At 39.3% G+C, this 23,198-nt stretch overlaps 1 protein-coding gene and 1 pseudogene across 3 annotated transcripts; one reads left to right on the top strand and one right to left on the bottom strand.

Moving 5' to 3' along the window:
• Window positions 1-57: 57 nt before the first annotated feature.
• Window positions 58-11,279, bottom strand: LOC121952474 (uncharacterized; annotated as a pseudogene). Its single transcript, XR_015779001.1, has 13 exons — window positions 11,098-11,279; window positions 8,190-8,361; window positions 6,583-6,763; window positions 5,779-5,827; window positions 5,316-5,652; window positions 5,000-5,103; window positions 4,598-4,646; window positions 4,424-4,466; window positions 4,108-4,150; window positions 2,645-2,728; window positions 1,820-1,886; window positions 1,354-1,411; window positions 58-1,245 (listed from the first exon to the last, which is right to left on the bottom strand). The product of XR_015779001.1 is annotated as an uncharacterized LOC121952474 (transcript).
• Window positions 11,280-11,549: 270 nt separating this feature from the next.
• LOC121953053 (putative transcription factor ovo-like protein 3) lies at window positions 11,550-21,217 on the top strand. Of its 2 annotated transcripts, none has more exons than XM_088088902.1 (4): window positions 11,550-16,015; window positions 16,142-16,356; window positions 18,607-18,796; window positions 20,562-21,217. In XM_088088902.1, the coding sequence occupies exons 1-4, from the start codon at window positions 15,916-15,918 to the stop codon at window positions 20,894-20,896; spliced, it is 840 nt and encodes a 279-aa protein (XP_087945028.1). In that variant the 5' UTR covers window positions 11,550-15,915; the 3' UTR covers window positions 20,897-21,217. The 2 variants fall into 2 exon arrangements, with proteins under 2 accessions (XP_087945028.1, XP_042355915.2); XM_042499981.2 differs by having other exon boundaries at window positions 16,142-16,371.
• Window positions 21,218-23,198: the final 1,981 nt, after the last annotated feature.

Below are 23,198 nucleotides of genomic sequence, written 5' to 3'. Positions count from 1 at the left end.
CTTTCTTTCTCTACCCCCAAACTTACTATATTTGAAAAAGGCAACCATGAAACAATGTACTTTGCAAAAGGCGCTGTTTTATTTGCAAATTTTTTCACACCGTGTCAGCATGAAAACCCTTAAAAAACACTTTAAAATCAGTTTTCACACTTTTCCGGTGCAAACACATACCAAGATATTCTGCAACATTTTACCTGCTAAAATTTGAGTTGCATCCACCTCTTAGCAGTTGGCTTTTACAAACGTAATAGGTTACAATTTTTATGTGCATAAACAACAAAAACCCCAATTTCAAGTGTAAAAGTTATTACAAAGAGCCTACCAGCATGCCCTTTGTTTTCTTATTATTTCAGATGCACCTGCCAAACAAAAGGCCTTAAGAGCGAGGGACCAAACAAATACTGGAAATAAAGGCACTTTATGTGGTTTGTGAAAGTGAGAGACAGGAAATAAACCAGGACAAGCCCTAAGAAATACCTCAGACATACAGGGTACAATAGTAACTAAGAAAATTTACTCAAATACTGCAGTTTTGGCAATTGTGCTTTACTTAAGTATTTCTGTTTCATGCTAATTAATATTAATACTTTACTACAATTCAAATTAGAAATGTCATACTTTTTACTCCTAATATTTTCTGCAAATATTATATAGGCACACAAATGAGCACAACAGCACAGGAATCCTGCAACAGGGAAGCTGCAGTTTGTTGTTTTTCTTGTTGCATGTGCTGGGTAACAAAAATGCTTGGGGAGTAATGCCAGAGGAATGTTTAAGGTCATTTAGAAACAGTGTTTACATTACGTCTGTCTAAAAGAGAACAACAAAAGTTAAAATTGTGTCCTGGTTAGTACACACTGTAGTCATACATCTTTAAAAATGAGGCAAAAATTACTGTGAAGTTATGTGTTCAAGTAAAAAAGAGAATATCAGCCCATATATCTTTATCAGATTTGCTCATAAATATCAGTCCCCATATTGGCCTCAAAAATCCAGTATCTGTTGGGCTCTAAACTGTACACAGGAAAATATGAAGACACAATGATAAATAGAGGTGAACACAATGGCATTGCATAGTTTGACAAAAAACAAACAAACAAATAATAAAATTACTATCAGCAAAAATGTATCAATTCTCTAGCATTGCATAATAAAACATTCACATGTTGTTCATTAATCTTTTGTTCCATTCTTCAGTCTCTCTGAGTCTTCACTCTTTTGCACTTTGCAGCTCCTGGATCAGTGCTGGAAGAGAAAACCGGAGACATATACAGGCATAACGTAAAATAAAACATTAATAGTTAATACGTGCTTCTTAAATCAGTGAGTTTGGACAAAGAAGTCAGCACTCACCACTGATAATCTCCTCCTTCACTTTTTGAAGTTCTTTTTTCACATCTTCAATAATGTCCTTCAAACAAACATATGTGCAAAACCATAAGACCTCTGTATTCAAATGTTCTTACTTGACAAACCTATCATAATTTCAGCTCATCTGTATCTCAGCAAACAGCCTGAGAGCTCTATGTGAAAACATGGCAGAATTTTCCAAAAAGTTCTGTTCTGCTCTGATGACATTACTCTCTTGGTGTTTGCAAATCACGGTTGATTGGGAAGCACATGCAGAATCTAAAAACAGAATTTTGTTTTTAGCCTCTCTGTTTAGTATTAACAGAAGCCAAAACATTTCTTGTGCCGCGCACAGATATCAGTGTTTTTTGACTAATTTAAGATAATACTAAATGAAAAAGTCACAATAAAGAGCTTTACTGCTACTAGTCTAGTTGCATGATATTGTTGCATAAATAGAGGAACCAACCTGTTTGATTTTTTCCATATCGATATCACCTCCTGCAGCATCTGAATTCTTTTTCACCACCTTCATTCTATGACAGAAAGATGAACATGTTTAGCTTTGGCTGAAACACTCTCTGAAACCAGGAAGGTCTTTTCAAGGAGAGAGTTGCTGGGGAGAAGAAGCATATATTAAATTTTTTGGAGAATCAGAACAAAAATGCTTGAAAATCTCGCAGAGGGAAAGAAAGGGGGAGCCAGAACAGCAGCAGCCAACAGTTTATAAGCGTAACTGTAATCCTCAAGTGCTGTAACAACTGCTTTCACCTCAGTAGAAGCAACCACTTCCTCAAGTCTTTATAAAGACATTTGAACAAGTCCCTGCAGCTCGTAGAATCTGCTCGTCATTTGCCCAGAGTTTAGGGTAAAAGTGGAGCAATGATTAATGACTTTCCAAACATTATTGTAACACCTGGGTAGACCAAATACTCATTACAGCTATGGTATTCAGACCTAACGAGCAAAAAGTTCATGCTCATGCTGTCAAGAGGGAAATCAAATGAAAGCAGATGCAGGGCTCTGTCACGCTAACATGATGCAGTGACGCAGAGGACTGTCACCAAAGCAAAGTTTCGGTCTCTTATTGCAGCCTCAGACAGAAACCGCCAAATGTTGTGTGCTTTATTTGTCATTAGTCACATGAGAGCAGCACACCACGAACAAACACAGCGGTGATAAAGTTAAGAGCTCATTTCACACATTCATTGGCAAAGCAGAAAGCACTAAGGAGTAGCATCTCAGGACAGGAGAGGACCTTAGCAACAGGTTGGGACAGAGGGAGGACTGATACCTGGACACCGGGCTGGTGGCGGCGAAGTTAGAGGAGGGAGAAGTGGAGGAGCTGGATTCCTTCTGATTGCTGGTTAATTTGGGTCTGTTGCAAAAATATGCAGATCCTTTAAAGCAGCTGCTGATTTGGTTTTTGAATTTGTGTGGATAGCTCAGGGGAGATTGTTATTTAGCACCAAATATGCATCTCAGTCCCACAGAAACATGTAAAATTGACACAAAAATGTGTGAAAAGGACATGCTGGTAACAGGAAAACAACGCCAATGCAGAGTCCATCTATGCAATTCTATTGTGAAATGTTGCAGTTTAGGTAACCCTTTGAAACCTGAGCAAGTTAGCTTGTTTTCTTTCAAAAACACAGGGAGAGGATGACTAGCAACTTAACAAGGAACTGCCCAAAAACTAGAGTGCAAAAAGTGCTTAATTTTTTTTCTTACATAACAATTCCCTGAACATTTTTCGGTCTCATTTGTGTATGTCTGTAGCTGCTAAGTCAGTAGCAGTTGTAGCATGCCTCAGTGCATTAGCGTCACACTGCACTTTTACTGGTGGTTTTTGAGGTGGACGGTGTGTCAGAGTCTCTTGCTTGAAAAGCTACAAAACGCTCCATTGTGGCTCACAAGAATGTCATACATTTGAAATAGTAATACAGCTACTTAGCCAATATGATTGAGCATTAAGTTACTGCTAAACCAACTAGTTCACTTCGCTGTTATGGATGCAGCATGGATTACATGATGGGTTAGCCTTTCATTAATGTTGTGTACTGAAAGTGGAATGCTGTATTTATTTATTTATGAATAGGCCGATTTGTCTTCGCCAACTACATGTTGGATTCATTTATATGTTTATTTTCAGACATGTTTTAATTTTAAAATAAAACTTAAAATTGTCAATCATTAATTTATTTGCATTAACTCTGAGGACCTCTAGGGTGTCACTGAACCCTTGTTGAAAGGAACTGTTTCAGAGAACAAAAAGATACTTTATAGTTTTTGGAAAAGATTGTGGTTTTGGTTAAAATTATGTACGGGACATAGGTGACGTAAACATATGTATTTTGCTTTGTTACATTAAGTACCTTTGAAGTACTTTGTGTGGTTACACAAAGTCTGTAAGTCACATAAGCTAACTACCTTAACTTTTGGTTTCACACAGGACACAAACAGCAGTCTGCTGGTTGAAAATCCAGGTTTGTTTGACCAATCCACCATCCCTCTCAAATGACCTGCTTACACAGACTTTCTCACTCATTTTACTCAATTTGTGTGTCCACCACAACAAAACAACATCATTGACTTTGCGTTGACATTGTTTTCCTGTTGATAGCATTGAATTTTTACACATTTTGTCCCCACAACCACATCATGTGCGGTGAGACTTTGTGTCCATTTTCTGTATTTCTATGAGACTTGACTGAAATATGAAAGCTGTCTGTGGAGTGTCATGGATCAGACTCTTACCTTGGCATGGTGGCAGATTTTTCTTTGGGCTTTCCATTGGTTTCTGATGAAATATGATAATATGTATTAGTCCAGTACATTTGTCTTCACCATGTTGTAGTTTAAAGAAGGAAAGTATGGTATCATATGACACATAGATTAGTCTAAATCTGAGCCAGTGTTTTGGTTGTCAACAGTTTGCTGTCATTTTGAAAATTGTTTTTTCACAGTATTATCTGGTATCTGGTGTGATACCAAGAACACACTAGCATGGTAAAAACCCATATATTTGATTGTATTTTTGTCCTGAAGGAGGAGAGAAAGTAACACTACTCACCTCCCGGTCCTGAGAATTTTGACGTGGAGGAGTCAGAATCCTCCTGCAGTCATACACAGACATGTACCAAAGTTATCATCCACTCATATTTGAAATCCTTCTGTTCTTTCTTCAAATATTACAGAATAGTGAGAGGAAATCAAATATTTATGAAGTCATTGACAGGAGACTTACATTTCGAGGTTCCTCCTTTTTTTCTGTAGGATTATCAGCAGCTTTCCTCCTGTTTAAAATACAGTTAGTCTCTTTAACCCTTTGAAACCTGAGCAAATGGGCTTGATTTCTTTCAAAAACATGGAGAGAAGGCAACTAGCAACTTAACAAGAAAAGATCCAAAAAATGAGCAAAATAATTTTTGAAAATTTTCAGAATTTTCAGGTCATTTCCTTGTCACCTTTTACTATTTTTTGCAATTAATGGGATATGCTTGCTCTTTATTTATTCCTCCATATTGTTGAGAGAACTTGAACGAATTTGCTCAGGTTTCAGAGGTTAAAATGCGTATGACAGGCGTCTGAATGCAGCACAAGAAAACTAATGTCCATCTAGGTGTTAAAGGGTTAAGTAAGGACTTACCTTCTAGCAAGGAGGGCACTCATTTCACCCATTAGACAACCTCCACCACCTCCACCAGATGAGGGTGCTGGTTTCGGGGGTGGGGCTGCTCCTCCACCCTCATCCTGGATATATAAAAACATCCTCAGTCATTGTGTTCAAAAGAACGTGGTCCATTGATCAGCCTGCTCACTTTGTCATTTACATGGACATGGAAATCAAAATCATCCATCATTTCTGCCAAGCGACATCTTTTTATACAGCATTTACATATAATATATGTATCGTATACTTAGCAAGCGTGCATCATGGTAATTGCATTGGTGTAATACACTACCTTTGGTGTTTTACGTAGTTTGGCTCCTGCCAGAGCTGCAGCCAGACCGCCTCCTCCTCCTCCTCCTCCTCCTCCTCCTCCTCCTCCTCCAGCAGGGGGCGGGGGTGGTGGAGGTGGGACCATGCCCCCAGAAGGAAGTGGTGGAGGTGCAGGTGGGCCTGAGGGTGGTGGGCCTGGAGGTGGTGGGGGTGCCGGTGGGCCAGGTGGAGCGGCCGGAGGTGCAGGAGGAGCAGGAGGAGCAGGAGGAGCAGGAGGAGCAGCAGACGCAGCAGCGGAAGCCTGCCTCGCTTTCTCCTGTCGCTCCTTCTCCTGCTGCTCCTGCCTCTGTTGCTCTAGTCTGGACAGAGATGGATACATGATTTTAATGCTGGTGTAAAAAGCAGTAACTTTTAGAGGCTGTTTTATGTGTGTGTCTGGCTTTGGCATTTGGCGCCCTGGGCAGTTGCAGCCTCCCTAACAGTACCTTTTCTGGTGTTCAAGCTCCTGGGCAGAGGGTCCATTCTGAGCCGCACCTGAGCAAAAATATTGTTATGTTAAACTGATAAGTGTGCTCTGTCAACCAAGAAAAAGAAAACAGTAGATGCAAGCAGAATTGTTGTCCAGAGAGTACCTGGAGAAAAAACAACTAAACTCGAGCCTCACATTTATTTTGAGCGTACATTCATCATATTCAACTACAATATAGCAGGTGTTATCAAGTTGATGACACTTCTACATGCACATGTAGGCTACTTTTGATGTGAATAATTAAATATATTTGATTTTAGCTAATATTTCACTGATTGGAAATAATACATTACTCTTTTAATGGAGCACAACACTCAACACGAAGCCTAATTATGGATGTTTCCCATTGTTTTATAATGTATTTACACATCAAGACTATAATATAGGTAAAACATTTGCAAAATCCTCTTTGACCTATTGATTAATTTGAACAGTAGTCAGCCTATTAACATTAAAGGGATAGTTAACCCAGTTTTTCAAAACAACTTGGCACATGACGAGCAGTATGGAGTCATTTTGTGGTTTTATTGTGTGTGGGTTTTTTTTTTTTTTTACGTTTGAATCCTGGTCACCATTTGCTTCTGTTGTTTGGGACATAAGAGCAACGCCTTTTCGTTGTGACACTCCTGAGGTGTTTTGTAGACTATAAAACTTAACCCTACTTTACATCTGTATGATGGTGAGAAGCTAATGACTGATTGGGTGAGCCCTTCACACTGCCTCACCTGCATCATGCACCCTCTTGCATTGCTATACTTACCTGTGCCTGCTGGTGCATTGAGAACCTCTAATGCATGCAACATGGACTTTGCAAATAGAGCAGCGTCCTCTTTACTGCCAAAGTTCAGCCCCCACACCTGTTTGGGATCCCGCCACTGGTGGAAGTTTGGTGTGGCTTGATTATACTTTATCCCTTTGATAATGGGACAGTTGATCACCACCTGGCAAAGACAGGAAGCATAGGATAGTGACTGTACTGAGGATTTGAGACTTTAGAGGTCATGGCCTATTATGTCATTAACACCTGTGCAATTGAATGCAAGTTCATACAAATCAGATAGAGAAGTCAGATGTGAGTTGATTCAAATGCATGATAATTTGTGAGTTTATATTTTTTTTATTTTATTTTTATCATATATTTCATGTGACTGTCACATTACTGTAATGCTCAAGACTGACTCGGGACATGAACAGTGGTCTCATTGGTGAAAGTCCTGTGTTTGTTTGACACATCCACCACCAATATCACCCTTTCGTACTTTCTTTCTCTTTATACAACATAATTGCTGCAGATGCGTTTACATTGGAGTTAGTTCAAAGCCCAGCTGCGTCTCATACAGACACTAAAGAATGCCTTGTGGGGTAGGGCCCCGGTAGCTCAATGGATAGAGCATGCACCCTGTGTGGGCTGAGTCCTCAGCAGCAGCCTAGGTATGCTTCAGACCTGCTGCTGTTACCTGCATGTTGTCCCCGTCTCTGTTCCACCTTTCCTGTCTATCTCTACTATCAAATTAAGGATAAAGTAATAAGAATAATCCTTGGGATCTGACTTTAACGGTCCCCATGAGATGAGGACGGGCTGGTTTTTCTCTACATCTGCCTACAATGGGACTAAAATCCACAAGATGGTGATGTTACTGTATTGTTCAGTAGGAGGAGCATAAAAAAAAACAAATTTCCTGTCTAATACCAACAAACAACACCAACATTGTGTGTGTGTGTGTGTGTGTGTGTGTGTGTGTGTGTGTGCGTGTGCGTGTGTGCATGTGTGTGTGTGTGTGCTAGCCAGTGTTTACCCATGTGTGAGTCTTATAGGAATTAAGAAGCCACAATGGGGTTCTGGTCTGAGCATGCTGCATCTTTTCTCAGTGATGAGTTATTGTTTGAAAGTATAGAGGTACACTTCATTTCTTATGGAATGCTGCTGGCATATTTTAGTATAATTTAATATATTACTGGAAATGATCAGCTCATAGCAAAAGAAAGGTGAGACTAAACTTCTCCAGTCTGAGTCCAACAGTTTCATCGCTGATCATTTTGAGCTGGAGTGAGCAAATTTGATGCCAAACTACATCAAACTATGCCAAACTACATTGTTGAGTTTGTCATTCTGTATTGTTTTCAGGGAAGTGAATTACAGGTAAATTAAGCATTCACAAAGTTCAGTGGATGTTACTTTCAACCAGAGACTGCACAACCAGATCAGGTGATGGTGATTGTCTGTTTGGCTGTGTGTGTGTGCGCGCATGTGTGTGTGTACACACACACACACACACACACACACACACACACACACACACACACACACACACACACACACACACACACACACACACACACGTGTATGTATATACACTTGTCTTGTACCTGCTGGTCAGCCTGCAGTTTGCGGCCCACCACTCTGAAGGTGTTGGTCGCAGGGTTATGATAGATCTGGACGCGGCTGAAGGAAGGCGTGTCAGATCCCGCCGGCACCCACCGCTTGTTGCCGTCATCATACAGCATGACGGTTGCCCTCACTTGGCAGATACTGGACTCACTGTGAGAGTAGAAATGATGAGAAAATGATGATGACATGCATAGTACAAGTACATATGGTGGAAGGAAGTGGAAAGCAACAAAAGAAGTGCGTAGTGTAATATGTGGTGCAGTATTACAGATATGGACCGTTGGTGAAAAGGGGTAATCCCAGAATATTCATATTTACCAGCCGCAACAATGTTGCAACGGCTGATATTCTGTTCATCTCGTGAACCTTTATGTGCAGCTCATAATGTGAGAGTGTCGTCCTGGCGACATCAGTTGTAGTGAGAATGGCCTCAGAAGCCATTTTGAGTATTTTTCCAGATGTTTATATGTCTGTCTGTTCATCCATCTGTCTGTCTGCCTATCTGTGAACAGATTTTGTCAACGACCATTGACACCCCTACTTTACGCCCAAAGCTCTCAAAACTTTACAGGTGTACATCAGATCATAACGAAGGTTAAATTCAGCAAGGATGTGGTCTGAGAAAAGGTGCTGGAAGTAAGGATTCCCTAACTTCCCAAAAAATTGTGACAGGGACAGATTGTCACTTTGTGAAAAACTGTGTGGATAAATAGTCCCAGCAGTTTCAGGACAATGATTTCCAACACATAATCACAAGGAATTCAGAGATTTTACCATCTGTAATACTTAATATTGTCAAAAGATTCAGAGAATCTGGAGAACTCTCTGTATGTAAGGTACAAGGCTGTAAACCTACACTTAATGCCCGTGACCTTTGACCCCTCAGGTATTAGTGGGTAAACTGCACATTTAAGGAGGCACCATGAATACTAAAAGGTACATACAGGTTTTGGAGCAACATTTGCTGCCATCCAGTCTTTTTCAGGTACGTCCCTGCTTTTTCCAGCAAGACAATATCAAATCACATTCTGCATGTGTTACAGCTGTGTAAATTCACATAAAGCAAGAATGGGGAAGAATTTCACTCTTATAACTTAGACAATTAGTGTCCTCAGTTCCCCAATACTCACTGAGTGTTGTTAAAAGAAAAATCGACGAAATACAGTGGTAAATATGCCCCTGTCCTAACTTTTTTTTGCAATATTCTGCAGGCATTAAATTGAAAATAAGTGTGTATTCACAAAAAAAGTAATATTTATCAGTTTGAAAAATATTGTCTTGTACTGTATGTAATTGAATGTAGGTCGAAAAGGATTTGTGAATCATTGCATTCTGTTTTTATTTAGTTTTACACAGCCTTTCATCCTTTTTGGAATTAGGGTGTAGTCTTAAAGTCTTGCACTCAAAATTACAATAAAAATGAGGAAGTATTATCAGGAAACCAAAATGAAAGTATCAAAGCAAATTAGTCTCAATGCAACGGCGAGGCACCTGTTAGTGATAAAGTTTGATATATTTGTTTAAAATTAATAGTGATACACACACACACACACACACACACACACACACACACATACACACATTATTTTAAATGTAATTACATTTGGGTAGAATAATCCACACATTCCATTACATCACAGTGTGTTTTGGATGTAGAAACTGAACAGCTGTTAAATGAATACAGTGAGGTAAAAAGTACATTATTGATCTCTCTCTCAATCTCAATGTTCTATTTGTGATTATTTTATTCTATTTATTTTTCTGTTATTTACCAATTTTTTAACTGCTTCATAATTCCACTGGCCACTCGCTGCCCATGAAAGAGGTCTATGGGATGGGATGGGTTAATGGGTTGATAATTATTTGTTTAATAAAAGAAGATATTGTCTGTTTTCTATTTTCTCTATACGTAACTCTGGTTTCAATTTAAAGTTAAAAAAACATATATTGTTTGTAAGCTTTTATATGTTTCTTTTTTAGTGACTATGTTAACACCTGACCCAGGGACAAAAGTTGAGAATTAGCCTTTTGCTTACATTACAGTAATGTATATCAATGTGCACTGACTCTGTAAAAATAAAATGATAAATAAAATCCTAAAAATAAATAAATTTTTTAAAAAAAGCCTCACAACAATCCAGCAGTACATAACCTCAAAAAATGTACTTGTTAATTTTTCATCCACAGTAAAAATAACTGGACAAAGATTTGCGTATTTTGTGAATTACTTGATAAAAAGTATCTCTCAGTATATACAGTTGGCATAGGATACTTCATACAATCAGGTCTTTGCAATATCTGTATTGTGTAATGCATTTGTATTGAATACGTTTGAATGTTTTTTTAGGAAAAGTTAAACAAATATAGTGGCGTGTTTGCAGCAGTGCAGCAGATACTTATTTCTGTTTTCTATGAAGCATAATGACAATGACTTTATTCAGTTGACTTCTTGTTTCTAAGTCTAGCCTGTGGCAAATATGAACTTCCTGCCAAAAAGGTTTTTATGCTTTGACCACTTCCTGTACACAGAACGCTACCCAATAAGGACTGCATTATTTCACCTGTCAGTGTAACATACTCATAATTGTTAGCCCTTAAAATCTTCATAATATACCCTGTCCACAGAAAATACAGATAGCCGAGCTCTGATATTTCTCCTTTCTATGTGACAGCTGTCGAAACAGAACACCTGCTGAGCATGAGACAGTCATACAACAGGAAATGTAGTCAGAGCTTGTTGAGCAAAGTGAAGTGCAGAGCTGCTAGGAAGCAGTGCTGTTCTGCAAAGATTCACTTATTCAGGCATGATATATTTGAAATGATTTTGGAAAAAAGAAACAGTTTACAGTGGGTTAACATCATCAATGTCACAAGAAAATGACTCACCCCATATTCCAGCCCAGTATCCAATGTTTCACGTGCTTTTAAACAATCTGCTTCTTCTCCTCAATTTGAATACTTTCTATCACGAGTGCATCTGTCCATCAGTGTGTGTAGTCAAACCTGCTGCCGTTACTGCCTGCACACCTCTAACACCCGCTTTCATGACATTGTTTAACACCAACCACTTGCACTTCTGCCTTTGTATTCTCATTTCCTAGACAGGTTTTTTTCTCTCTTCCTGTTCTCGTTTCCTTCACTCGTTCTTTTAAATTCTTTTTTCACACCTCACCGTTTTGCTATCTCTCTGTGTGTAACTCTGATTTCTGTCTGCTTTCTTCCTGACCTTCATACAGTTTGGCTTTTGGGGTGAGTGGGGGGGGGGTGTAGTTTTTAGTACAAGTGGTGCCCTTCTGTAAGTCAGTGTGTGTGTGTGTGTGTGTGTGTGTGTGTGTGTGTGTGTGTGTTAGTGTGTATCGGGGCATGAAGGACTACAAGACAAGTCACAAGCCCTACTCACATCATTATTTAGACTAGTTCAGATAGAGTTGGAGGTGTCACTTGCGGTGGTTCAGTGTAACTTTTCGTGTGTTTTTGTATTTCAAAATAAACAGTTATTACTGTAAATAACTATATTATTTCTATCATCAGTCCAACAGCAGTATAAGGTCATGTTTAACTTAGTAATGTTACTTTGCACTGACATTCTGCATCAGTGGGATTAAAGGGGAGCTGAAGGGTAATGAAAGCCACATCAAAATGTTGCGAGTCATACTAAAAAGAGGAAACTGCCAAACTATTCAAATGGTAGCAGCAACACTGACACTTTTCAACACCCAACTGAAGTCCCCGTGTCTTGCTTCAGTTAGATGAATTAAGGCTGCGTAGTATCAGCATCAGGCCTGGAGGCAAAAGAACAGTGGCAGCCATCTATTTTTTTGAGAAAGGGGCCACTTAAAATCTTGTTGTGTCACACCAAAACCAAAAGCCATAACTCAGTTTTAGGAAATCCGTTTTGTTGTTTTAGTGGCTGATATTGGCCCTTTAAAAAAACGTGTCACTTTCCTGTCACATCTTTGTCTCTTATTTTTCTGATTGTTGCGACATGTGTGGACTAATGCTGGTGCAGTCAACATTTTGAAATGCACAACAATCTGTTTTGATGTGTCATACATTTTTAATGAGGCAGCACTATAAAACAGGAACATAAATTAAAGAATGACAGTTTTAACCTTTTGCATTGGGTGCTTTTTTTTATATTGTATATTTTATATACTGATGTTTTGACTAAGTCATCAGTAAGGTGACACATTATTTTAGGTTTATAATTTTTCTAAAGAATTCCTTTCAAGTTTTCTTGAAAGTAACTTGGCACTTATTACAAGAAAATTACAGACTACATTTTAAGAAATGAGTTCGTCTGAGTATGTATTGATTAGAAATAACATGAAATGTGCATTTTAAATACAGACATATTGCTTAATGCACGATATCGTTGGTTTCATTTTTGTTTTCTCCATCACAGACCTGCTGTATGTTTTCACCACTGTTAACATTGAATCATAAAATAAAGGTGAGGATTATTGGAAAATTATCCAAAAAGGGGGAAAATGTCCATGATGATTTTATATTTTAAATGACGTTACAAAAAATTTAAAAATAAAAAAAATAAAATTTATTTAAATTAAAAAATGTATTTAACTTATTCCAGCAGATTATTATGATAGTTATTAATTGATCAGTAGGAACTGTTGGGCTTGGGGCTGAGTGTCAATCACTTGCATCCCCCACAGATTTAGTGTTTGCCCCCACAAAACCATAACATCTCAGCTGCATGTGCACACACACACACACAGACACACATACACACACACACAGAAGCAAAGTTACATGTTACAACACCAAAGATACACCTATGACAGTTCATAACTGGTATAATGTGAGAGTTCAGATACCTCTTTTTTTGCAAAGGGAACCTTTCTGTCCTATAGAAGGCAACAAATTTCTCTTTTACACTATGGAGATTATATTAAAACAAACACACACAACACAACACATCCATCTTATGATATATAATGTCTTAAATAATGTGCAAAATATTGCTGTCAAAAACTTTTACGAAAACAAGCAGCAGCATTGGCCCAGGGGCTTAAACTAATATTTATTCAGTCTCTTTGAAGCACAAATAATGAAGTTCGCAGTTCTTCTTTCATTGCCACCAAAGCACTACAGGAGGAAGTGAAGTGCTAGCTGATGGTGCTATGACAGAGACTGCGAGGTGCCACTCTGTTATAGATTATCATCACTGAGTAAAGTACATTTGACGATATGAACACAACCACATTTGCAAGTCTCTTGCATAAAGTTACTTGGTTTCGTGATTTCACCCATGACCTAACACTATCCTTTGACTTGTGAGTCTAAATTTTTTATCAGCTCAGTTCCTTGGGATAAAGGTTTATGTTTAAGGACTGAGGTTAGACTCAGTGGGAAACCTAATTCCCCAAAATACTAATAAATATGGATGATTTAAATGATAGATAAAGTAAATTAAAGATTAAACAAAAGCCTGATTTCAAAGAACCTTTCTTATGTTCTGAATCAACTTTAAGGTTCTACGCTTCATTTTCAACTTAATACAGCTGCTGACAAATAGAGTCTCACAACATAGCCTCAAAATGTGCTTTACTGACATGCATCTTTTAATCTTATGTCAAAGAATACAGACACGATAAATAAAGAAGAGCAGCTGTGACTGAACTCACACAAACCTCTTTTCTAACTGAAAAGAGGCAACAAGGGTGTGGCTGACCATGAACACAGTGACAGTTAAACATGGCCTCCTGCGTCATAAACACAGCTACAAAAACTTCTCACGACTGTCAGGTACAACGGCCTGACAGTCAAGCTCATTTTGAATCGTGCAAATATGTTAAATAAAGTTCAGTCAGCATTTCGGAGACTAAAAGTGGTGACTGTCAATGTAATCATGAAGTGATTTTATTATAAAGACAGCCTCCTCTCTTTAGATATAGTACTTCTGCCTTTTTAAAGTCAACTTAGCTCATCATGTCCAGTGGTAAAACTCCAGGCACAAAGAAAAGTGAAGCTGCCTTTTTACCATTTCATTTCCATGCTGCTGCACGCAGGCTGGTGCTTTGCATACAGTTAGAGCGCAGCTCCAGATAGGGCAGCAGCACACAGTACAGTCAACAGTCTCAGCAGGCATTTTAGGAAATGATAATATTTCATATCATCACTGAGTATTAAGAGATTATGTTAGAAAAAAAGTTCACAAAATGATTAACTGGTTAGCTTAGAAGGGGTAGGAAATAATTAGATTATACTTCCTTCTACTCCCCTTTGAACATGTAAGATGCAATTTCTTGTTGCTTAGTTGAATTAATTAAGGGAGACTTTTATATAATTATCCATATTTAATTTTTTTTTTTTTTTTAGCTTTTTCTGTTTGTTTGCTTGTTTGTTTTACATGTTTAATATCTATCTATTTATTATCAATAGGCACATTTATTTATTCTGTCTGAAGACATTTACACTAAGCACCCAAACAAATGAATATTATGAATCATATCTTGTGATAATGTGTCGTCAAACCCAAATGCTGTGAACTGTGTGTAGCTGTTTTTTTTCTTCCTCATCGGGCCAACATTGACAGCATTGTGAATGGCACTGGTGAATTGTGGGACACACTGGCTGGCTGTAGCATTAAGGTGGGGTTGAAGTGTGTTTAAACTGTGCTACAGTTTGTCTGATCCTCCTAATGTTCTTGGAGTGACCTCTATTGCTATTTGCATGATGGGGTTTAGTCTCTAGCAGCATTTGTATTTGCCATGCAGAGTCCAGTGAAATGAGGCGCACGCGGTTTTCCTTTTAAGCGTGCACTGACTGTGCAGACTACTAAACGAGATGCTGCAGTTCACTTTATTATTGTTCCTTTGTAAAAGTTCTCAGTGGACATAGGAGTGCGGGGGCTTGTCAAGGGTGCCAAATGTGACAGGTTCAGCACTGCTGAGGCTGCTGCTTACCCCTATAGCATGTCTAGACTTTTTTTATCTTATGAAATTTATTTATTATTATTATTATTTACTATTTATTGTCTAATGTATTGCTGACTCCTGTGTGGAGTTCCCTATGTTCTTGGTGATTTACAGTTTTTTTTGCGTCATTTTAATAAACAATTCATCAGTGGAAAAAAAGAGTACCACGATGTATGTGCAGTCATGTAAAGAACTGTCAACAGACAGCAAGTTTCTGAATGGCTTTTGTGTACATTTATAATCCCACCAAACAATTGCAACAGAAAGAGGCTAAAAAAAGAGAAAGGGCTGATTTACCTAGCAGTTAAGGCTGTGGCTCCTCTGTACTTGCTCCTGTTACTCAGACTTCGCCCTTTGTCTGGGGCCAGGGCTTGGTCCGGGGCAAAAATTTGCATGCCAAGGGCCACTTGAATGTGAAGCTCCCCGGATTCTCACTACCTGACATGCAAAACCGGTGGAGGACCAGTTAAAATGGTGTACACGGACAGTCAATGCAGGTGTACTCCAGTCAAATCACTGAGCCTCCAACTCCCCATCATAGAGCACCACTCTCTCCAGATAGTGCTATGGAAATGAGTGCAGTGATTTTGCTGGGATAGTGTACCTGCAGGTTGTCCATTGATGAGGGTTTCGTGGAAGGATTAAAAGTAAGGTGATAGGTTGACTGTAAAACTAAAAGCAGTAAGAGTGCAAAGGATCAGAGGCTGAGAGTGAAATAAAAGATCAACAGAAGAAAAAGAGGATTAAGACAGAGAGAATTCAAAGGATGCCGAGGTCTTTCCTTGTGAAGAAGAAACGTGGGGCATGTGGAGCATGGCAATGGAAGGAGACAGAGCAGCTCCAGTGGCAAGACGACAATACAATCGGTAAGAATTTAATTGACTTTTTAGCCATCAAAAATAAGCAATAGCATCTAAGTTAGTTTAGTCCTGTTAAGCTGTATCGTTTGTATGTAATTTGACCTCGTTGCAAACCATTTTATCCCATTTTAGTGAGTGAATTTGCTGTGGAGCAAATATCCTGCAGTCGTGACGCCCAGCAGCCTGCAGCTGTGCCTCAGTCAGTAGCCTTAGGATGTGTTACAGCAGCTGGACTCAGAGTGCCTGTACCTTTGGCAGGATCTCAAAGACCAGTAGCTGACGCCAGACCGGACTGGTCCACACTCATGCTACGAGGCTCCTTCTACCATCCCAGTCCACTGGCACTGGTAAGCAGAGCCAAGGTAAGGTCAGATATTTCTTGTCGAGTATAGTGTCACCTCTACAATGTGACCAAATGTAATGGCTTCCGTAATAATGCAGGTCCAACTTTTGGAACTTTTTTACTATGTGTTGATAACTATCACACATTAGCTAGCAATAGTAAGTAGCTGCTATAAATAGGAGAACTTGAAAGACATCTGCCTGTAGGAAATGGACTGGAGTGGAAAACATGGACTGAATGTATGCAATGTAGGCAGCTGCTTAGCACCATTTGCCACTACAATTAAGAAAAGAGCAAATCCCAAGAGTCTGCAAAAACAGGAATTCAGAATTTACGACGACAATGGGGAGCATGTCCACACTAAGATACTTTTGTTTTATGCCTAGTTTCCATACTACTCTGGCGTTTGGAACCACTAAAACGGTGACATCTGAAAATGCTGCTGCCTCATTTTTAGTTTGTACACTCGGGGTGCATTTTAATCTGGCTGGTGGAAATAGAGACTTTTGAAATCAATGATGCAGACGCCCACATTCACCTAAGGAATGGTCTTATGATTCACAGCTGGTCAAAATATTATAGCTCAACATACCTGTTGTGTTTTTATCCTTCTCATGTTGGTGCTTCTTTCCCATTGTCATGGCTTTCTTCGGCCATTTATAATCCTGTCGATGCTGCTTTAATACAGTATGTTGCTATATTTGCTTTGCAATGACTCCAGGAAGTTTTCCACTGCTGTTGACCACCTTACAGTCTTGTGTTACTTTCAGTAGCAGCTCCGCCTCATTGTCGGTCCAAGCAAAGAAATCTCTAACTTACTTTTTGCCATCTCAATAATATTTTCTGTAACCAAGATTAGATGATCTGCTTCATGTTAACATCGGCACACACATTTCCAGTGTACGTGAATGGATGTTTTAAACACTTTGCGTGTGTGAATTCCAGCGATAAGTACTTCACAGGATATCAGCATCCCCTGCCAATAAAGGATGCCTGCAGAAAGTCGCACTGAGTGGCAGGAGAATGGTTGAGCCATGGAAAGAGAGGAGAGATGAGCATAACTCAAAGTATAATGGCCTAGGACTACCATACAGGGTATATGGGCAGCTGTTAATTCATGTGCGGAGTTTAAAATAAGCAAGAGAAGATGGCATAGAAGGGTGTAGGTTTTGTGAGAGTATGCAAAAGGTAGTTTTGGAGCAGGTGAAGTCAAATAGGTAATGGGGGATTGATAGATTGGTTGTAGAGTAAAGGGAGCTTTGGAGGCAGTGGAAGATATAGTGAGAAATAGGTCAGCAATGTGCTGTAGAATGACCTCAAAGCTCCATGGGCAACTTTAAGGAAACTGGAAAGCCTTAGACAAAAATAAACATAAAAAGGAACTTGCAGGGGGTGGCTTTTTTTTGCTGAGGCATTATCATTCAGTCAGCGGAAAAGTGGTCTAGCGACTAGAGGGGTCTCATTCCAGTGAGTATACAGTGCTGGTGGTTGCCTACCATATCAAGCCAGTTGGTCCAACCAATGACGTTTAGCCTAAACGAATATAATTTAGATATGAGTCTGGCTCATGGAGCCAATTATCTGCTCTTTGCTTGTATGAGAATTTGATTCAAGGATGCTATAAATCTGCACTGGAGCAAAGAATATTGTATAAAGGGTTTCTAATATAACTAGAACCTATGTGGTGTACTATTTCTAAGTTGAGCTAGATAAGCAAGGGTGATGGCTTGATTACTAAAGCCCCTTTCCCACTGCACAAAAAGCCAGCTACCACCAAGCTTTGTCATTTAATGGGAAAGTTGCCATTCACTCCAGGACAAATGACTCTGCAGGAGATATTTATCAGCTCCAAATGGTTTCCGTTAGCAGTGCTGGAAATTTTTTTTCCCATTTTAAAAAACCTGCATACACATGCTAATTTTGGAGGAAAAAATGGCCTTGCCAATCAGATGAAAGTGCCTATCAGTGGGGCCTAGCCTAAGCTGAAATATGCATCTCTATGGCTGTGTCTAGCAGCTAGAATTTTAAGACAGCAAAAAAATATCAGGTCAGAGTTAGTTTCCTGTCAGAGGACTCAGTAGATTTATGATGGCACAGCCTACCTGATGCAGGGCCTGATGATCCATCAAACATCATTTAACATGTACACCAGGTTTGAATGCTTGGCTCACTTAAAAAGCTGTTTAGATTATAAATTGTTCCTGAAGCTTTTATCCATATTTTCATTCAGTGAGTGTTTTTCTCTTTCTCCCAGCCTCGTCCCCGTGTGTCCCCCGGCTCAGGGGACTTTGTGTGCTCAGTGTGCCACAAGATCTTCCCTCTGCAGCGGATGCTGACTCGACACCTCAAGTGCCACAGCCTGGTGAAGCGCCATCCATGTCGATTTTGTGGCAAAGGATTTAATGATACCTTCGACCTTAAGAGGCATATGCGAACACACACAGGTCAGGGATGAACTTTGCACACACACACACACACACACACACAATGGAATGGAATTATTAGTGCTGGAGTTGATAGGCTTCTTCAGCAAATGCCTTAAATATTAGAACCTCTTGCATGTAGTGCCAGCCTGTTCTCACTCCGAACTCGTCAAATAGCACCGCTCTGTTAGTGCTTTGTGGTATACGAGCGTGATGCCAGAAGCCACCTTCCGCATCCAACCAGAATGCGGCTGGACCGATCAGATGAGAGGGCGTTTGCATAGAATTGCTGCAATTATTATACACTGAGGGACGGCCGGAAGGCACCGGGTGCGTCCACATGCAACGCGCACGTGTGGTGTCACTTTAGAATGTTGGCGGATGGAACAGGTTGCGTGCGCATGAAACGCTGAAGGACAGCAGAGTTTGGCGTTCACTTCCGTTGAGGATATGTGCTTTTTTTTTTTTCTACACCCTACCATGTGCTGCTTTTGCCTAAACCTAACCAGCCGTAACTTTATCACCTAATCCTAACCATTGTGAAAGTCTGCACTGTTGTGTAAACATAAGGACCATGCTGCTTCATCCCACCACATGTGCATTTTGTGACATCACGGTAACAGGCTGCATCATCCAACCATGAAGTCATGCCACAGTGTGCATTTGTTTTGACGTCACCGTAACAGCATCCTGGAGTGTAAACAGCTGACACAGAAGGATACCTGAAACGTCATAAGTACACGTAGTAGGTCACTAACAAAGTGGCACCATGTGACGAGTTGGAATGAGAACGTGTTGGTAGTGCTATTTTGTAGTGCTATTTATCAATCTAGATTGTTTTGGTTTGAGATATACAGAACACGCTGTGGAAATATCTGTCTTTTGTTGAATGTAATGGAATTAGATGGCTTGTGGTGCTCAAAACACCCCAAAAAAACCAACCTCAGTAGCAATGTCATTCTCTAGAAATCATCACCAGGTTACTCAAGATAATCCACAAACTTTGTTATGAATAGTTTCATGTAGGAACTATTTTCTTTCTACCGAACTACAACCACCACCCATATCACTGCACACAAGGAAGCATGCATCGAACAGACAGAGTACATAATTACTGAGACAGAAAATTCCAGATAAACATAAACAAGTACACATACACAAGTACCACTGACTATCCTTGTAACAGTTAGGCCACAGTTCAGCACACTGATCAAACACGACGCACACATATACTCGATTTTGACTTTGTCTCTTTAATAATGCAGCGATTAATGCTTTTCAAAGATGCTTTACCTGACAAGATAAGGAAAAAACCCTTTTTGAATGTGTTCATTATGAATGTTAACACTGTAAATTCATTTGAACCACAGCTGAGTAAAAGTGAAGTGTCCTTAAAATTTTAGTTACGTGTGGTATTAAAATAAGTGATAACATTCTACAACTGCTTCGAGCTCAAAAGAGTCCAAAGCCTAAAATCAGAGGTAAAACCAAGAACTGATAAAGAAAACCCTCCGTAAACAAATCTGCTGTGAGACTATAAAATGTTACGATGAATGTTGATTGAATTGATTCAAAATTATGTTTTCATTATCATTTTCAGGCTTTTTTTTTGTCTTTTGTCTCCGTGTGTAAATTTGTTGATTATTCGTGCTTTTAGATGTCTTCCTATGAGAGCCTTGGTTGCAAGATTTGGAATTTCTTCCATTGCCAATCTGATTGCATAAATCCTCCACACAATCATGGACAGGGAAACCTAAAGTCTGTCTTCTGTCTCCCTCTGCTGCAGGTATCCGTCCCTACAAGTGTGAGCTGTGTGAGAAAGCCTTCACACAGCGCTGCTCTCTGGAGTCCCACATGAGGAAGATCCACGGCGTTCACCAGCAGTACGCCTACCGCCAGAGACGCTCCAAGATCTTTGTGTGTGAGGATTGTGGGTACACATCAAGCCGTCCTGATGAGTACTTCCTGCATGTGAGGCAGTGCCACCCCGGCAGTCCCGCCCTCCGCAGGTACTACCGCCGCCAGGCCCACGAGAACAGCAGCTTTACCTCAGCAGAGCATAAACTCAACCCCTATCTGCTGTACTCGAGCCCTGCATACTACATGGACGGAGCATTCTGACTCTCAGATACACTGTGTTGTAGCTGTTCCATCACTGAAAATAAAATTTGCTAGTTTAAATGAATTTTTGAATTTTTATTCAACAGTGTAACACTCAGGCCATCTATATTTGTACCCCTTTGATTAATTTTTTAGTGTTTCTTTTATTTTTGTCTTGCACTGTTTACTTTTAAAATAAAATAGTATCAGTATCAAAAGTTATTTTGAAATTTGTTATTGTTTAATAGCCCATATATTTATTTTTCTCTTTTGTCTATGGGTACTGTTCCTTATTTTAACATGTGCGCTGAACAAAAACTTAAATAAAATGCTTTTGTTTTTGCTGCCATTTTTCACAGCTTTAAGTTTAAATCTTAAATCTTTTTTATGCACTCAATAGATGTATTTCTCTCAAATTTTGGCAGCAATTTAATAAAAAAATCTGTTAGTGAGCACGACTCCTTTTCCAAGATAATAACTTGAATATATCCAGTTTATTCACACAATCAGACTTCACAGATGTCACAACTTTTAAGAGAGCAGGCTATTGACAGTTATAATTATCTGTCACAAAAAAATCATCATGAATTAAGCTGAGTCATTTTGAGGTCTTGAGAACACTTTCAGTCACAAGAAAGGAGCTGAAATCACCTTTTGGCTTATGCGAAACTGCATTTTTTAGAGATTATTTTCAAAGGTTTTGCCTTTATGCAACAGCATAACTTTTAGTGTCATGGTTTGGGTGTTATGTGTTGGTGTTGTGTTTTATTTCCTGTTTTATTTTGCACTTTGCATCCTCATGTTTGCATCCTAATGTCTGCCTTTCCACTTCCTCCCTATTGTGTGTTTTCCCTCCTCTTTTGATGGTCCTGATTAGTTTCACCTGTACCTGATTAGTCTTGATCACACCTGCTGGATTTAAGTCCCTTCACTCTGTTGGTTTGCCTGTTGTGCTCTCCGGTCCTGTGTTTGCTCTGTTTTGCTCCTTGTGTTCCATCTTTGTTCCTATCTCTGGTTTATAATTTCTTTATGGTTAGTTCTTAGTTTAGTTTCTTTCTTTTGGATTATCGATCTTTTGTTGCCTGCTGTTTGTTGGACTACTTAGATGCTTGGACTCATCAGCTCGCTTTTTGTTTCGATTATGCCACTGTGTCTGCATTTAGGTCCACACATTTCAGCAAACCTAATATTAAGACTCCAACATATCCTAAACCCCCAAAATAAGACTCTGCATGTTGAATATTAAATTGAAACCCACTTGATAAGGGCCTAACCTCAAGGACATACGTATGATATTATCTCAAACACTGACCCATCTACAAATGCTAAGGGGCAGGTATACTGTAGGCCTGTTTGTTTTGTATAATCTGAATGCATGCAACTGTGTGTGTGTGTGTGTGTGTGTGTGTGTGTGTGTGTGTGTGTGTGTGTGTGTGTGTGTGTGTGTGCATAAGCAAAAAAAAAACAAAACAAAAAAAACCCAGAAATTTGGTTTGATTCTCCTTTTTTAAAGTATTTAAACTGGTAAAAAAGGACTGGATAAGCTACAACTTGTCACAAAAAAACACCAATCAAGTCATTTTGAGGCATATACAGTATAACCTTTCAGTCAGAAGATAGAAGCTGAAATCACTTTTTGGCAGGTGTAAAGTTGCATTTTATGGTTGAATTATAACTTGAAAGGTATTTCTACTGGTCAAATGGTCTGGGTGAGCTGTAATCTGTCATAAACAAAATCAAGCCATTTAAAGGAATATATAGCCTCTGAGTAACAAGATAGAAGCTTACATCATATTTTTACAAGTGGATAGTGGTTGAATTGTTGTTTGGCACTGGGTGTTTTTCTCGGCACATCCTGATGTGCCCCAGCAGTGTTTGTGGCCTGTAAAGTTTCTGTTTTTCAGTGGGGTTTTTTGTGCTTAAACCTGCATTATAGCGTTGGTGAAAGACGTAAAGTAAAAATGTATTTACCAAAAAATAATGTACAAATGTAACGTATCCATCATTTGCAGAAACCTACAATGCCAACATTTTTTTCTGGTGATTGGGATGATCAGCAACGTCAGCATACCAGCTCATGGTTTTGGTGATCTCAGATTGGCTGCTGGTAACATCTGCTCCATGCATGCTTCATGTGTCAACACTGGAATGAAAAATAACAGGGCAGGAAGCCTGCACAGCTGAGGGCAATGCAAGTAGGAGTAACAATACACTCTATGTCTTAAACAGTTGTTTACTTGCCACCGCTTTGATAAAACGCAGCTGAGAAACAGAAACACACCCTTTAGTGGTAGGACGAAAGAAAACAAGACATAAACATGAT

This window comes from Plectropomus leopardus, chromosome 15 (assembly GCF_026936395.1).
Source record: "Plectropomus leopardus strain MGB_pleo_1.0 chromosome 15, ASM2693639v1, whole genome shotgun sequence".
Classification (NCBI taxonomy): domain Eukaryota; kingdom Metazoa; phylum Chordata; class Actinopteri; order Perciformes; family Serranidae; genus Plectropomus; species Plectropomus leopardus.
The sequence above is the reverse complement of the archived record's forward strand: the minus strand, read 5'-3'. Positions and strand labels throughout refer to the sequence as shown.